The sequence below is a fragment of the Dermacentor variabilis genome, chromosome 6 (genome assembly GCF_050947875.1).
Source record: "Dermacentor variabilis isolate Ectoservices chromosome 6, ASM5094787v1, whole genome shotgun sequence".
NCBI lineage: Eukaryota > Metazoa > Arthropoda > Arachnida > Ixodida > Ixodidae > Dermacentor > Dermacentor variabilis.
Genome location: NC_134573.1, coordinates 1,755,718 through 1,772,814, shown reverse-complemented (window position 1 = coordinate 1,772,814; position 17,097 = coordinate 1,755,718). Strand labels below are relative to the sequence as shown.

At 45.6% G+C, this 17,097-nt stretch overlaps 1 protein-coding gene across 3 annotated transcripts in view; it reads right to left on the bottom strand.

Annotated features, from left to right (window-relative positions):
* tefu (Serine/threonine-protein kinase tefu) overlaps positions 1 to 17,097 on the bottom strand; it is a 471,138-nt gene that overhangs the window by 236,155 nt on the left and 217,886 nt on the right. For all 3 annotated transcript variants that reach the window (XM_075694675.1, XM_075694677.1, XM_075694676.1), the window contains one exon: positions 5,672 to 5,815. In XM_075694675.1, coding sequence (XP_075550790.1) covers positions 5,672 to 5,815 — 144 coding nt within the window. The remainder of the gene's footprint in view (positions 1 to 5,671; positions 5,816 to 17,097) is intronic.

Below are 17,097 nucleotides of genomic sequence, written 5' to 3'. Positions count from 1 at the left end.
CTTCGGCAGGAAAACGTCGTATATCTCTGCTAATGTCCGGCTTAATTACTTTCTTGAGACGATCTAAAAAAGGTCTGCAAGACGTATTCGAAAAGCTGGTCTAGAAATAGGATTGGGAAAGACACAAGTAATCCCTTTGCCAAAACTATTCGTAACCAATTTCTAAACGTTTTTAGGACGTTATCAAAAAACTGGTCTAGAAGTGGTCTTCAAAGGTTTACGATCATCTGAAGCTAATTTTCGCGGGTGACGGGCGCGATCAGACATCGTTGTTCGAAACACACGTTTCGTTTCGCCTCACGCGACTGGCCTATGCCGCGCAGACGTCGTCAGCCGCACCCGTTGGCACGGCCTAGGCCAATTGCGTAAGGTGAAACTGATCGGGCGTTTCGAACAACTATCTCCAATCGCGCCGCAGATGAGTAGAAGCGTCGGTGTTGACTGTAAGAGACATGGCGCAGTGCCAAGCACTGTTCCCCGCATGGCCGGCGCATCCTCTACCAAGTCGCACGAAAATGAGCCTGTTAGGAATAATAAATCCTTAATACCGCCTTTAGTAAACTACGATGCTTACAACCACAATGGGAATGACATCCTGCAAAGAACAAATGGCCACGTCTTGGCAGGTGGCCAGACCAAGCCCTTCATGCCAAGAGTGCATGAAATGAGAACATTGTGACAAAGCAAAAACACTTTATTAAAATGTAATGCTTATGCAAGGTTCGAACAAACTGTGTGAGAAATGCAAATAGAAGTAAAAGTACATCAACAATGACAAAAGTCGCAGAAAGGATTCGTAATGAACTTGAAAGTGAACATTCACTAGCACATAAACAAAATTCCAAGTACACATACAAAAATGAACAGAAAAACCTGGAGTGTACTAAAGTGTCTAATTTATCATAGTAAAGTGCGCGTGCTATTAGATGGACTAGAGTTATGCAGAAGTGACATCGGAGCGAATGGAAGAAGTAGACTGAAAAATGCAAGAGTATGAATTGGATGGTAACTGCCTCCAAGCAATGTTACCAATAATCTAGAAGCTTGAAAAGAGCACAAAAAGAAATACCACCGCATACCATCATAAAGCAATCCTGTGAAAGAAATAAAAAAAATGGGAACAATGCAAAATTGGAAATATTGCCTTTAGGATATATCAAAGAAGGTAATGGCGAGAAAAAATAACCATACAACAAAAAAGTAATAAAGTGAAATTAGTACAGAATACTTAAACGGGGGATTCAGTGTAACAAGTGAACACTACTGTAGTACAGCGAACGATGACACAGTAATGCTGTATCTTGCCACTCCAGAACGTGAGAAATGAATATGCAAGCCTCATATAAGAAACTTACATAAACATGGAAATAAACTGGAATGCACTGGAAGCTGCATTTGTGTAACAAAGGAAGCAATGGTCATAATAAATAGTAAGTGTTTTATCTAAAAAGCCCTTTACAAGAGGCAAAGTTGTACCTCTCTGGCAAAAGTAAGGTTGTGACGAATAATTTGCAAACCAGCAAATACATTAATTAGCACACTGACATGTCACACTTTATGCACATCTCCAGTCTCCTAAAGTAAAAAAAAAAGCACTCTGAATGAGAAAAACGTTTAACACATGTAGCCCAGAGCAAATTCTTTGCCAGTTCACTCACACTTTCACATCCAAAAACATTTGCCACAAAGTCCAGGCACAGTTCCACTGATGTTTACCAATTCACCCCCACTTTCACGTCCAAAAATATTTGGCACACAGTCCAGGCAGAGCTTCATAGATAAACAGCTTGAGAGCACCCTACTGATTATTGTGCAGTCCCGCTGCTGGAAATAGAACTGCCGCACATGCTGGTAATGGTTTCAATGTAGACACACTTGCTGCCCTGGACAGGTATGCTCAGATATCTGCACTGGTGCTCCATTTTGTCGAAGTAGACACATTGATGCACTACGCTGGTAATTGAAATGTTTTGAATGCACAAGTATTGGCTTCACCAGAAAGACTTGCCCACATACCACCACTGGCATATATATGCACTTGCTCTTCACTCAGAGCATTGAACTTAAAGTGTTCCTTATGTGGGAGCCATGTGTAAAACCGGTGTAACACGACCACTCTCGATCGCGATCAAGCCCGATCCGGATCGAAATTATCGATGCGACTGGCTCACTCTCGTAACTTGCGCAGAGGAGCCAATCACGACTGAGAAATTCGATTTGTAACGGACTGGATAGCGGCTAAAAGAGCCCCGTGTGAAACCGGTATCAAATAATGCACAGACGTACACTAGGAAAATGTGTTGCACAAGGACAAAGAACTGCGACATGCCCTGTTGTGCGAAGCGCGCGAACAGAACACACACATATATATATATATATATATATATATATATATATATATATATATATATAGGGGTTTTTCTTCAAAGTTCAGCACGCTGGACCCGACGTAAAATACGCAGGAAAGAGACGACGAACTTTTTGGGAGACTTCTTTTTCTTACTTAACGTTTTCGGCTGGTGGACCAGCCTTCGTCAGAGTACAGTGTTTATATATATATATATATATATATATATATATATATATATATATATATATATATATATATATATATATATATATATAAAAACTGCGAGAGCGCTACGCGAACTCCATGCGCACACATGGCACCCGCACGAACTCAGCAGGCCGCCGTAAAGCGCGAAGGGCGCACAGCGTACATTCCGACACGTCTCAAACTGCAAACAATCGTACTACCTAAAGCATACAAGTTATTTTATACCAAGGGCATACTCAACTCACGTATGCAGTATCCACGAGCGAGTTATGCAGCGTACATGCTGTATCCATTCGCCAAATAGTAAAATTGATAACAAGCACAAAGCTACAAGGGACTCAATACATTACTACCATTTGAGGCGTCAAATAAAATCGAATTTGGCCGTTTCATATATTGGACACAATATATGGACACATGTGGTACCCGGTAATACCATGAAATACCCATCACGTGGGTAAAGGGGGCGAAAACACAATCGAGAACCTGAAGCGCAAACGATAAAAGCACGGTATGGTGCACGCAAAATTCTGTCAGTGCGCTGTAGCGCGAGGGAAGAAAATAGGGCGAGCACTTGACCTCACCTTTTGGGATACCGCACTAGTAGTGAATCATTAAAAAAAAGCCTGTTTGAACCAGTTCCCTTGTCCGCACGCAACACTCTTGCTAAACGGGAGACTAAAATACCACGATGATGGCTCTATTGCGGAGATCGGCAAGGTGCGCACAGACAGAAATTTTGCCGCCTTTCTTCGCATTCTGCAAAATGCTTTCTTGTTAGGATCACGCATAGCGGCCGACCCCGACGCTAGGGACACACACGCACGATTTCGTCCCTCTAACTTTCGTCCTTATACTGCCCTTAACGCCTTAATTACAGCGTCAGTGAAAAGGCGCCTCACATAACATGACAATGAACTTGTCTGAATAGCTGATTAGTGCCCTCCACTCCACGCCCTCCAATTGAAAACACTACTGATTTCCAAATTAAACTACACAAACAGATCGCACAACCCAAACTAATCACAGAACGTCGTTTTCTTGAAGGCAAAACCCTGCAACACTTACATGACAAAGGGCAGCGGCAGCACATTCAGAACAGCCACTATCATACCACAGCGCAATGCAAGTGCGATAACGTTATTATGCCCGGCTCAAACAGATCGCACAACCCAAACTAATCACAGAATGTCGTTTTCTTGACAGCAAAGCACTGCAACATTTACGTGACAAAGGGCAGCGGCAGCACATTCAGAACAGTCGCAAACAGACCATAGTGCCATGCGAGTGAGATAACGTAACTATGCCCGGCTTCACGAATAACGTGGCCACATAACAATTGAAAACACTACTGATTTCCAAATTAAAACTACACAAACATATCGCACAACTCAAACTGATCACAGAATATCGTTTTCTTGACAGCAAAGCACTGCAACACTTACATAGCAAAGGGCAGCGGCAGCACGTTCAGAACAGCCGCAAACACACCACAGCGCAATGAGAGTGCGGTGACGCGACGACGCCATGACGACACGACTATGCCCAGCTCGCCCGGCTGCCCGGCATCACGAATCACGTGGCCACCTTGGTCACATGATTTGACGACGGTATCGCCACCTTGCGCAAGGTTGGATCACGTTGATGGGTTGTTGAATATTGTAGAAGCCGCTAAAGAGGCTGACGCGCCGTGGCGTGGCGGTGGCGTTTTGAGTCGTTTGCAAAACATATTCACCCCTCGTTTTTAAGCTGTCTGGCTTCCAACGTTATCAAAACGTATTCACCCCTCGTTTTTAAGCTATCTTGTTTGGAACGTCTTTGATGTGTCGATTTTGGTCAAAAATCCGTTTCAGACGTTGAATCCCTTAATACGACGTTTTAAAGACTTTGTGTGCTATCTGGGAAGAGGCACAGCTATAGTAAGATCAGATACTGTAAAATATTTAGGAGTGACATTCTTGAGTTCGCTCAAATGGGACACTCACATTGATATCACATGTGCAAAGGCATTTAGGCAGCTCAATTTCTTATGTCGGAAATTGGCAACAGTACCATCCCAGTTCAAATTAACTGTGTACAAAACCCTCATTCAGCCAATACTTGAGTATGCCAGTATTGTATGGTCCCTGCAGCAGTCTTACCTCATTGATAAACTTGACAGAATACAGCGCATGGCACTCCGTTTAATTTATTCCAGATACTCGCCGTGTGACAGTGTCACTGCTTTACGTGAACAAGCAAATATCCCGACTCTAATATCAGGATGGCGTGTCCCTGCCATGAAGTTCCTTTTCCTTCTTTATCACGGGCACATAAATATAGATAAAACAAAGTACATTAGGCCCTCCTTCCAACATTCGGAAAGAACAAATGACCGTAAGTGCATCAGACAGTTTACTGCGCGTTGCAACACATTTAAATGTTCATTTTTTCCATCTGCAATTGAAGCCTGGAACCGTCTGCCGGAATCAATTGCACATGTTGACTCCATCGAAGAATTTGCAACCAAGATACGTGCACTTTTTATGATTAGGTCTGTTTCCGATTATTTGCTGCTTTGCTACAACGTTGCATTGCGCAACTGTGTTTTGGCCGTTTCCCACCACATCTGAATTGTTCGTAGTTCTTACCCCTTCCCTGTATTATCTGCCTTGTACTGTTTGCTTTGGTCTGACATTTTGTTTGCATGTTATATCTTTGAATTGTAATAATTAGCATATTCCATTCCTTTCTTCTGTTCTGACCAACAATGTTTTGTTGTTTTGATTGTGACCCACTCCTGTATGAGCCTGTAAAAATGCTTACAGTATTGCTAAAAAAATATGACGCCAACCAAGAAGGATTAGTCGACAAAAGCTCCAGTAAAACAGTGATGCACATTCTCTTTTTGTAATATCCATGTCACCAATGAAGGACTGGTAGGACTAGTCAACCACAGAAGCTCCTGTAAAATGGTGATCTTTTGTTATCTATATCATCAACCAAGAAGGACTTGCCAACCACAGAAGCAACCTCCAGCATTTCCGAGAATTGTGCGCCTTATAATATGGTTGTCAATGCATTGTAGCGGGCGCTTGAAGGCGCCATTAGCAACGCCACCATAGGCCTCCTCACCTCTGTGGGGGCCAGGCTTGTCTTGGCCTTCTTAGCTGGTCGCAGAAGGAGGGTTGTTGCTGTTGGGTCCCTGTCTGCATTGCACAGTGCCAGTACCACAGGCAAGGTCTGGTACGGGTGGTCTCGTACCACACGCTCTATCAGCTGCACACACCCACAAGTTGACACACTTTATAAAAAAAAAACTTAGGGGTTAAGCAAGTGCAGTAAAATATGAACAAACAGGGACATCAAATATGCTAAAGAGAATGACGCCAAAAGCCTGAGAACTTCATGAGACATGCGTTACATTACTTGAGATTCTCATTCGAATGCGTTACTTCCTGTTTTCTCTCATCAAAAGTCGTGGTTTAGGATGCCTTAACTCCATCTTAAAAAAACTGTGCCTTAATTAACTTCACTTAACCGCAAAGGTTGTCTTTTGCCTCCCACCAAATGTCGTGGGTTTGACTACCGTATTTACACGACTGTAGGTCAACCTATCTTTCTAAATTTGAAAATCTGAAGGGGGGGGGGGGGTCGACTTACAATCGAAACCAAAACATGGCACCGTCAAAAGAGCGAGACCAATGAGATATCATGGCAGCTACAACATAGTTACAATTTTATGTTTGCCCGAAGGCCCTACCCGTAGCTTTTCACTATCCCATGCGTTTGTTTGTTTTTTAGAAGGGTTTTTAAACATTTTTGAGTTTTACAGTGCACACAACACTAGCTCATGGGAAGGTGTCAATAGTTGATGGAAGTGCCGCTGTTCCATTCATGGTGGCACCCTCAGAACGGCGGCACTTGCAGGGAGTATCGATAGTTCATGGAAGAGCAGACACTGCTCACATATTTCTTTCGCTGTAGCTCTTAGTTTGACACGTTCAACTTGACTGCTGGCTACGTGCTACTTCCATGCTTCCCCAATCGTCATAAGTGCTCCAGGCCCACTAAACATTCGGCGCTCATTCACAGCAGCGTTCAAGATGGCTGCCATCCTTTACGCCGAAGAAACAAATCACTGCGCGGTGGGCCACAAGTTCAATGTTTCTGAATGGGTGGTGCAAGAGTAGTGACTGCAGCGAAGCAAAATTTTCAACTGGGATGGCAAGTGAAAAATTTCCCCCGTGCCAAAGTCTGGATGCTTTCCAGAGCTGCAGGCTAAGCTTGCCGCGTACGTCGCTGAAATGCGTGATCGGTCCCTGCCACTGAAGTGCGACATGGTCATGAAACCAGCCAGGATCTTTGCCTTTTAAGGAGCTGCTCCACTGTGAGTACGAGTGGCTGGCAGCAGAAGATTGCGAACTTACGCCAACCGGACCTGTCAAAAGAGCCTCCCTGATGGGTGCGTGGGCTTGGGTACATTCGGCGTGGGCTGCTGTTCCACAAGATGTCACGGTGTGGTCGTTTGCCAAATGTCGAATTTCACTGGACGTTGACGCGCTGTGGGACTGTAGCAGCAATGACAATGGCAGCACTAGTGAGGACGATGGCACAAGTGAAGACGAGTAGTCCAGTGACGGTGCCAGCTACTAATAAATTTTCGTTATGGAATGCACCCTCGAGTATGCTCTATTTGTTTTTCTTTTTTTCCTGGGGGGGGGGGGGGGTCGACTTACAAATAGCGTAAATACAGTACCTCCAATGGTTGCGGGTTCGAGTGCTTTACCTTTGCCTTTACACCAAAGGTCATCGGTTCGACTCCCACCAATGGTTGTGGGTTCCAGTGCTTTAAATAACTGCCCTAAAATTATGGGGTTTTACGTGCCAAAACCACTTTCTGATTATGAGGCACGCCGTAGTGGAGGACTCCAGAAATTTCGACCACCTGGGTTTTTTTAATGTGCACCTAAATCTAAGTACACAGGTGTTTTCGCATTTCGCCCCCACCGAAATGCGGCCGCCGTGGCCAGGATTCGATCCCGCGACCTCGTGCTCAGCAGCCTAACACCATAGCCACTGAGCAACCATGGTGGGTTAAATAACTGCCTTAATTAACACCGAAGGTCGTCGGTTTGAGTCCCACCAATAGTCATGCGCTCAAGTGTCTTAATTTGCCTTAACACCAAAGGTCGTTGGTTCAACTCCAACCAATGGCTGTGGGCTCGAGTGCCTTACTTAACACTAAAGGTCACGAGTTCGACTCCTACTGAATGGTAAAATAAATTAAATAATGGGGTTTTAGGTGCCAAAACCATGATCTGATTATGAGGCACACGGTAGTGGGAGACTCCAAAAATATGGACCGCCTGGGGTTCTTTAACACACACCTAAGCCTAAGTACATGAGAGTTTTCACATTTTGTCCCCATTGAAATGCAGCTGCCGTGGCCGGGATTCGATCCCACGACCTTGTGCTTAGCAGCCCAACACCCCACCAAAGGTGCAGGGTCCGAGTGCTTTAATGAACTTTGCCTTAAATACAGTCGTGGATTTGACTCCCACCAATAGTCGTGGGCTCAAGGGCATTAATGAACTTTGCCTTAATTAACACCAAAAGTCATGTGCTCGACTCCCACCAATGGTCGAGTGCCTTAATTTTGCCTAAACACCAAAAGTCACAGGTTCCACTCCCACCAAATGTCCAGTGCCTTAATTAACTCTGCCTTAATTAACACCAAAGGTCGGGGCATTGACTCCCACCAAAGGTCATAGGCTCGAATGCATTAATTAATGTTACCTTAATTAACACCGAAGTTCACGAGATCGACTCCCACCAAAGGTCATGGTTTTGAGTGCCTTAATACATTGCCCAAATTAACAACAATGATCGCGAGTTCGACTCGCACGAAAGGTTTTGGGTTCGAGTGCCTTAATTAACCTTGCCTTATACTGATGCATTACGGGTGAGGTTAATGCTGTTAAAAGCTTAAGACCCTAAGTTTTTTAATGCCATTATAGTTCAGTCGCTCCTACACACACATACTTAATGATATTAAACCTCGCAATGGCAATAGCTGCAGTGAAATGGCTAAGTTTGCTTGCCAATCGTAATACAATGAAAACAGTTATCTATATAGGGAGCAAATGTTAAAGAAATGGTGTGAGAAACGTTAATAGGCGCATTTTATGTAATTTACTTCAGGAATGTCATTGTTGCACTCAGCCGTAAACTGTTTGAAGCTGAAGCTAGCTCAATGGCCAATCCATAACATAGCCAAAGCATTAAAAATGGAAAAATGTCACTCACAGCTTCAAAGCTTTCAAGCAACGATCCTGAAGAATTTGAGCATGTGCTCCAGTTTGTTGGTAGCGTGTGTCCTTCTTTGAGGCAAACATCATTGAGAAATTCAAAGGCTTCAGTATAAGGCCAACAAGGCAAGAAATCGCCGCCCTGCAATTGAACAGGTTCTCCTGGCTAACATGCTCATGATTAGTGCTATAGCCGTGCATAGCGACAAGAGCATGCCTGCAGATCTCTACAAAAATAAAGAGCTCCTTTTAAAGAAAGTGAAGAATATATTAGTTGTTTTTATCTACAAGTTTGCTTAATACCGTCAGAATGCGGTCACAATGGCCACGGCGGGGACAATGGAAAGGAGAGTACGCATTCGACGCCCAAGTGAGTTGTAATAATTACAAGAACGCACAACACCATGATAAAAAGAGCTCGAGTGCGTGAAAGTGAACAATCTATTAATTGTTCTTCACTAAGAAATCGTTTAGTCTAGTCAGAATGTGGAGACATTGGGAACGAGAGTACGCATTTGATAGCCAAGTGAGTTACGAGAATGCACTACGTCGCGACTGTCATTAAGCTTTATTGGCACTAAGCATGTCCGTATGGCACCCCGCGAATGGCATTAATGGTTAAGGCATTAGCAAGTTAGTCATTTTTTGTGCCCATGTGGCACGGGTATTACTTAGCCACAAAGGTCGTGGTTTCGACTCCCACCAAAGGTCATGGGCTCGAGTGCCTTAATTAACACCCTAGGTTGTGGCTTCGACTCCCACCAAAGGTAATGGGTTTGAATGCCTTAATTTGCATTAACACCAAAGGTCGTAGTTTCGAGTCCCACCTTCATGGTTTCGACTCCAACCAAAGGTCATGGGCTTGAGCACCTTAACTTTGCCTTAATTAACACCAAAGGTCGTGGTTTTGACTCCCATCAATGGTCGTGGGTTCGAGAGCCTTAATTAACTTTGCCTTAATTAACACTAAAGGTCGTGGTTTCGGCTCCCACCAATGGTCGTGGGCTCAACTCCCACCAAAGCTCGTGGGCTTGAGAGCCTTAATTAACTTTGCCTAAAAAACCCCAAAGGTCGTGGCTTCGACTCCCACCAATGGTCGGGCGCTCGAGTGCCTTCATTAACTTTGCTTTAATTAACATCAAAGGTAGTGGTTTCCACTCCAACCAAAGGTCGTGGGCTCGACTCCCACCAAAACTCATGGGCTCGAGTGCCTTAATTAACTTTGCCTTAATCAGCACCAAAGGTAGTGGCTTCTACTCCCACCAATGGTCGTGGGCTCGACTACCACCAAAGGTCATGGGCTCGAGTGCCTTAATTAACTTTGCATTAATTAATACCAAAGGTAGTGGTTTCGACTCCCACCAATGGTCGGGAGCTCGAGTGCCTTAATTAACTTTGCTGTAATTAACACCAAAGTTCTAGTAGTAAAACATAAATATCCAAGAAAGTATGTGGGAGAATGGCACCATGGTAGCTTAACTTGTTAGAGCATTGCACGCGTAATGCGAAGACGCGGGATCGTTCCCCACCTGCAGCAAGTTGTTTTTTCATCCACTTTTTCATCATTGCCATCAATTTATCATTTTTTAAATTCAATTAATAAGTATGAGTAATTTCCCCTATGATGTGTTTCCCCTATGGTGTCTGTTTGTTGGCTTCTCATGACATGATTATTAAAAATCGGGCCCCTCGGTTAACCCCCTTTCTTCTCGTCCATAGAGATCCATGTACATTAAACGTTTTAACAAAGTGAAAATGGATATAGCAAACTAGATTCATCCACAAGACTAAAAATACAGAATGTTGCGAACATACTGCTTTCCACTGGGACCCATATTTCTTTGGCACAGCACTTCAAAATTTCCAAGTTGAATAACCGGTCGAGCAGCACTCGTATTTCTCATCGTCGCACGTAGCTGGGCGCATGGTGGCCGTGCACAAGCAGCATTTCTTTGTTTTATCGCACCTTTCCCTCGATGGGGCACCTTCCTGGCGAAGCGAGGCGCACCCAGCTTCCAATCTTTGAGGCCATGCCTTGCTCTGCCGTTGCAGGTATTGATGATGGTGATTACACGTGGCGTGCTAACTACTAGTGCCTTCACTTCTCTCTCTCACTGCAGCAGACTGCACCGTGCTGACGCAGCTAGGGGTGCCCTCCGAGCTTGTGTGAAACTGTAACGAGCCAACCATGCCCACTAGCTCAGACAGCAGAGCAATGGGGCCACGAGAAAGAAGTGCATCAGAAAGTTTCGGTTTCAATGGCCGAACATGTCCACGTCTATATGTCTGTGTTTCTGGTGCTGTGCCAAACTCTGTCGGCGGTATACTTCGACAGGTTTCACAACAACATGAGTGAGCCAAGTTGAAAGAGGAAGCGAGAGACAATCACATTGGAACATAAGGGTGCTATTGTGACGGCTGTAAGGTAAGGTGCTAAAAGTCGCATGCTGCACATGCCAGAGGGTTTTGCTGTTGTTTTATTGAATTTTCATTGCATACACCGATGCATAGCGCATCTGCGGGCCACAGATACATAGTCTTCTTTGGATGTTTAAAGATATTGTTACGTGAACAAAGGATTAAGGACTGGAGACTATTTACAAAGTATATTTACAAAGGATAATGAAGCGCGGGCCAGTTCAGCCGACAGCTCGAGAGCCAGAGAGTGTTCGTCGTTTTCGTCGGGGTGCCCGCGTGCATCGTCAACAAGAAACACGCAACATGCATGTATCATTGTCCCCAGCCCCCCCCAGCGCAAGCACCATCCCGGTGCATGTAAATATAGGTGATAACAGGAGAGTTATATGGTTTGAGGCGTGCAACATGCACAACATCAGTGGAATTCGGGGCAGATGTTGCACTGGTACTGACTAGGGCGATTTCGTCCGTAACTGGAGTCACAGCACGCAGCACTCAATATGGGCCTGCGTACCGAGACAGAAGTTTTTCTGACAGGCTAACAGGACAAGTTGGTGGTGAGAAGGTTGGTGAGCTAAGCAAATGCGGCAGTTTGAAGGGGGCCCAACGTAAACGGCACATGCTTCTTCAGAACATCAGTAAGCGGTCGGGCAATCACTGCGAAGTATTCAACGAAGCGTCAAAAGTAGGTGCAGAGCCCTACAAAACTTCAGACGTCTTTGACAGACTGAAGTACAGAAAAAGATGTGACAGCACGAATTTTTTCTGGGTCTGATTGAATACCGTAAGTGTCAACGAAATGACCCAGCACTGTAATCTGCCGACAACCGAAGTGACACTTTGAAGAATTTAGTTGCAGCCCAGCCTCGCGGAAGACTTGAGGATCAGCTGAGAAGCGCTCAAGGTGTGTCTCAAATTTAGGTGAAAATACGAGAACGTCGTCTAGGTAGCAGGGGCATGTTGACCATCTGAACCCTTGAAGCAAATGGTCCATCATACGTTCGAACGTTGCTGGGGCGTTGGATAGACCTAATGGCATAACTTTGAATTGATATAGACCATCAGGAGTGACGAACGCGGTCTTCTCTTGGTCCTCTTCATCCACAGAAATTTGCCAATAACCAAATAAAAGGTCTATTGATGAAAAGTATTTGGCACCGTGGAGACAATCGAGGGTATCGTCAATGTGAATGGGTAGACATCTTTCTTGTTAATGCGGTTTAGATGACGATAATCTATACAGAAACACCATGTGCCATCTTTCTTTTTAACAAGTACCACGGGCAATGCCCAAGGGCTCAAGAAAGGTTCAACAATACCTTTGGCAAGCATCTTGTTCCCTTCATATTGAATAACCTTATGCTCTAAAAGCAGAAACTCTATATGGCCAGCAATGAATAGGACTGGCATCACCAATATTTATGTGATGCTTAACAATTGAAGTCTGGTCCAATTGGCAATTGTTGAGGTCGAAGATGTCGTGGTAGGAAACCAAAAGCCAACACAGAGCTGCTGCTTGTTCAGGCAATAGGTCCGCAGCAATCATGGGATGAAATGGCGCATCAGGGCAAATGGAATCCTGTGGACATGGTGAAGAATCTGAGCAGACGTCTATTGAAAACATCATGATGTGGTCATCTCCTATAGCACGCAGCGTTGCAGCCGATATGCCTTGAGGCAGAACATCCTTTGTCAGGCCAAAATTGACGACATCCGTATATCCAGTTATTGGCAACGGTGACGGTGGAGTGGGGCACAGTGATCATCATCATAATCATCAGCCTGGCTACGCCCACTGCAGGGCAAATGCCTCTCCCATACTTCCATAACTACCTTGGTCATGCGCTAATTGTGGCCATGTTGCCCCTGCAAACTTCTTAATCTCCTCCACCCGCCTAACTTTCTGCTGCCCCCTGCTACGCTTCCCTTCTCTTGGAATCAAGTCCGCAACCCTTAATGACAATCAGTTATCTTCCTTCCTCATTACATGCCCTGCCCATGCCCCATTTCTTTTTCTTGATTTCAACTAAGATGTCATTAACTCACGTTTGTTTCCTCACACGGTCTGCTCTTTTCTTATCCCTTAACGTTACACCCATCACTCTTCTTTCCATAGCTCGTTGTGTCGTCCTCAATTTAAGTAGAACCCTTTTCATAAGCCTCCAGGTTTCTGTCCCGTAGGTGAGTACTGGCAAGACACAGCTGTTATACACTTTGCTCTGGAGGGATAATGGCAAACTGCTGTTCATAATCTGAGAATGCCTGCCAAACCCACTCCAGCCCATTCTTATTTTTCGGATTATTTCAGTCTCATGATCTGGATCCGGCACAGTGATACCGCGCATCAAAAGGACATCAGGAACAAGTGCAGCAACGTAATCACCATTGGGCACAGGAAAAGATGATAGCGAATCAACAAAAGTCAAGGCTTTAGGCGGCAGGCAGACATAGGCGGTCGTACTAAAGTTGTTCGGCAGTTCGGCATGAATATGCGCAAGTAGAGGAAGTTCAAGGCAAAGGGTACCGGCAAAACAGTCAATCAAAGGTGAATGCGCTGTAAGAAAGTCGAGTCCAAGGATTAGGTCATGAGGACAATTGGTCAGCACTGTAAAAAGAACAGGAACGTGGCAGTCAGCGATACTGATATGGGAAGTACACATTCCAGTGACGTAAACAGTGCTACCATCGGCCACACGTATGGCTCGAGTAGTAGGAGGCATGAGAACCTTCCTCAGTCAACGACGAAGGTTACAGCTCATTATGCATACCTGGGCTCCAGTATCATTAACAACGTCAAAGCGACACCGTTGACATGAAAATCCAGCAAGCTCTGGTTCATTGGGAGCGTTAATGGAGGATTTCGACACGACGAAAATAATGCAGCACTACCTCCAGGAGCTGCATGGTCTAGTTTTTCATCTGGGAGGGTCCATAATTGGTCGGTGACAAATAGCAGCATGGCTGAGGCGACGGGGACCTTAGGCACTAAGGTGATGGCAAGCAAGCAGGACGACTGACATCGATGGATACGTCATAGGTAGGAGGCATATGGCGAGGCGAGTAACAGCGCGGGTCGGCATATGGGCAAGGAGACGGGGACAAGGAGCTTGAATATGGCGACGTCCAAGAGGTGCAGCAGTGGCGAGCGATGTGGCCAATGCAGAGGCAATGGAAGCAAATGGGCTTGTCGTACAGAGATCTCCACTCATTAGGGTTGAGGTATCTGGGAGGGGAATACAGATCGCTGTGACGCGTAGCTGTTGGCACCGGTCGGTCGTAAGGTCGGGAGATGGAGCAGGCAACAGGAAAACCGAGGTTGGCAAATTCTTGCCGCACAACTGCCTGAATGAGAGATAGCTGGTGTTGGTTTGTCAATGGTGGGGTCAAGTGGGTGTGGATGGACTGGCGCAGGACTTGTAGCCTCGAGCTGGCTGCGAACAATATGTGTGATGTGCTCATTTAATGGTGGTGAAGCGGTAAGGTCGATGCAAGACGATGTTGCAGCGGTGTTAGGGAGCCAGGAGAACTGTGGAATGACGCGACGGCTTTTGGCAAGCTCAAAGCGGCAGCATTCTTTGACAATGACATCGATGGTGGACACATTGTTGAAAACCAACAAGTTGAACGTGTCTTCCGCAATCCCTATAAGTACGTGGCCAACTTTGTCAACCTCGGCCATTTTGTTGTAGACTTTCCGGCAAAGAGCGAGCGCGTCTTGTATGTACGAGACATACGATTCAATAGAAGGCTGAACTCAGGTAGCAAGCTCTTTTCTAGCTGCCGACCGGTGGGATTTCCAGAGGTCGGGGGAGCTTCTCCTTGAAAGCATCCCAACTAGAGATCTCATCCTCGTGTGTCCGGAATCAGACACGAGGAGTTCCGCCCAAGGAGAATAGGACATTCGCTAGCATTATGGTAGAGTCCCAGCGGTTGTTTTGGCTAACACGCTCATACAGGTTAAGCCAGTCCTCAACGTCGACATTATCTTGGCCGGAGAATATGGCAGTATCGCGGGGGTTGGTAACCGTAACGTACGTTGTTGGCAGGGTCGCAGGAGTAGAAGCAGACAAGGACTCGTCACCGGGAGCCATGGCAGAAAGCAGGACGGTGCGGCTGCTGCGGAGCTCCATGACGAGGACGGGGAACGGCACCCTCCACCAAAATGTTACGCGAATAAAGGATTGAGGACTGGAGACTATTAACAAAGTATATTTACAAAGGATAATGCAGTGCTGGCCAGTTCAGGCGACAGCTCGAGAGCTAGAGAGCGTTTGTCACCTTCGTCGGGGCACCCGCATGCATCGCCCACAAGAAACACGCAATATGCATGCACACTATTGGACATATACTGCAGTAAATTGTAAGAGTCGGTATAACGAACTAATGAATAACACAAAGTAATTTGGCTTCCTTTTCAACTTTGTTACAACGAGGTTTGAGTGTATTTATATTTCACAGCTCATAATTGGTAATACCAGCGAACTAAGTGACCCTCGGCTTTGCATTTGCAGGGGTAGAACTGCCCAAAGTCATTTTGAAGCAATATTTGGAGCGTGTAAAATTGCATTTTGGAGCAGATAAAATTTCAGTTTGGAAAAAGCAGTTAACACCCGCATGAGGCTGACGTAACGCACAACATGTGCCACTGCCAAGCCTGAATCACCCCTGCTGTCACTTTCAGTGTCGTCCTCAACACTGTCTTTAGGCGACACTTCGGCAATACCAGAGGCAATGATGGCGAGAAGTCGGACCTCGCAGCCGACATATTTTCACAGTCGCAGCAGCACTGCCTACCAACTTCTTCGCGTTTCTAAGTGCCACACACCATAGTCAACAATAGATCCCTCTCGCATGCCAGCACCGACTTCTTCCTGCCACGTTTGACAGCACAAACGATGTCCGATTTTTCTTCTATGCTGAACATCCGGTTTTTGCCCTAGCTTGACCGACACCACAACACGGGCCAGAATGCTCTGACTCTGGCACGGCACCAAAGTGATGTTGATGTTGATGTGGCTTCACCCTCCCAAGCGCCCTCTGCATTTACGCTTGGAGGCCATTCTGATCTCCGAGGCTCGTTGTTCTGCCGGGCCGACATACCGCCATGATATTGTGATGAAAAGTGGAAAAACTACGTGTTAACCGATACATACGTAATAAGCTGGTATGGTTTATGCGTATACAAGACGTATTATGTTCAATGGCCGCTGAGTCAATAATTTCACTTTACTACTTTTAAAACAAAACTACTGTCTCAGCGGGTACAGTTTAACAAATTTTTACTGTACTAGAATATGGAAGAGTGAGTCAAGCGACGGCACGGTGCAGGCTTTCCTGTAAAGCTGAAAACATATCACTACGATAAAATTACATATTACCACACTGATGCTCATGATAACAGCAGAAAATGTTCTGAAATTATGTGGTCCAATCGATGCAGTAACATAACTTCTGGGTCCCCACATGTCACCACAGACCCAGAGAATCACAATCGACCCTTGGCTGGTATAATGTAAAACTATTCCAATCTGTTTTTAATGCAATTATATACACACTCCAGGCACATTTCTGCTGTTGCTGTCAAGATGGCTTTCCCTCAATGCAGCAACTCAGACGCGAGCCCCATTCATGGCTTCAGCCCTGCCTTTCATAGCGTTGCGCCATGCGCAGAACTACCTGGGCCTCGAAGACCTGGCCGGAGGCGAGTTTGTGCCTTTCAACTGTGCAGCTGTTGCTGTCAGCTTCTGCATAAAGTCTAGGGGCCACAACATTGTCGCCCCGTGCTGCATGTGCCAGTGAAAGCGTGCGAGTGTGAGCCGACAATAGTGGCCG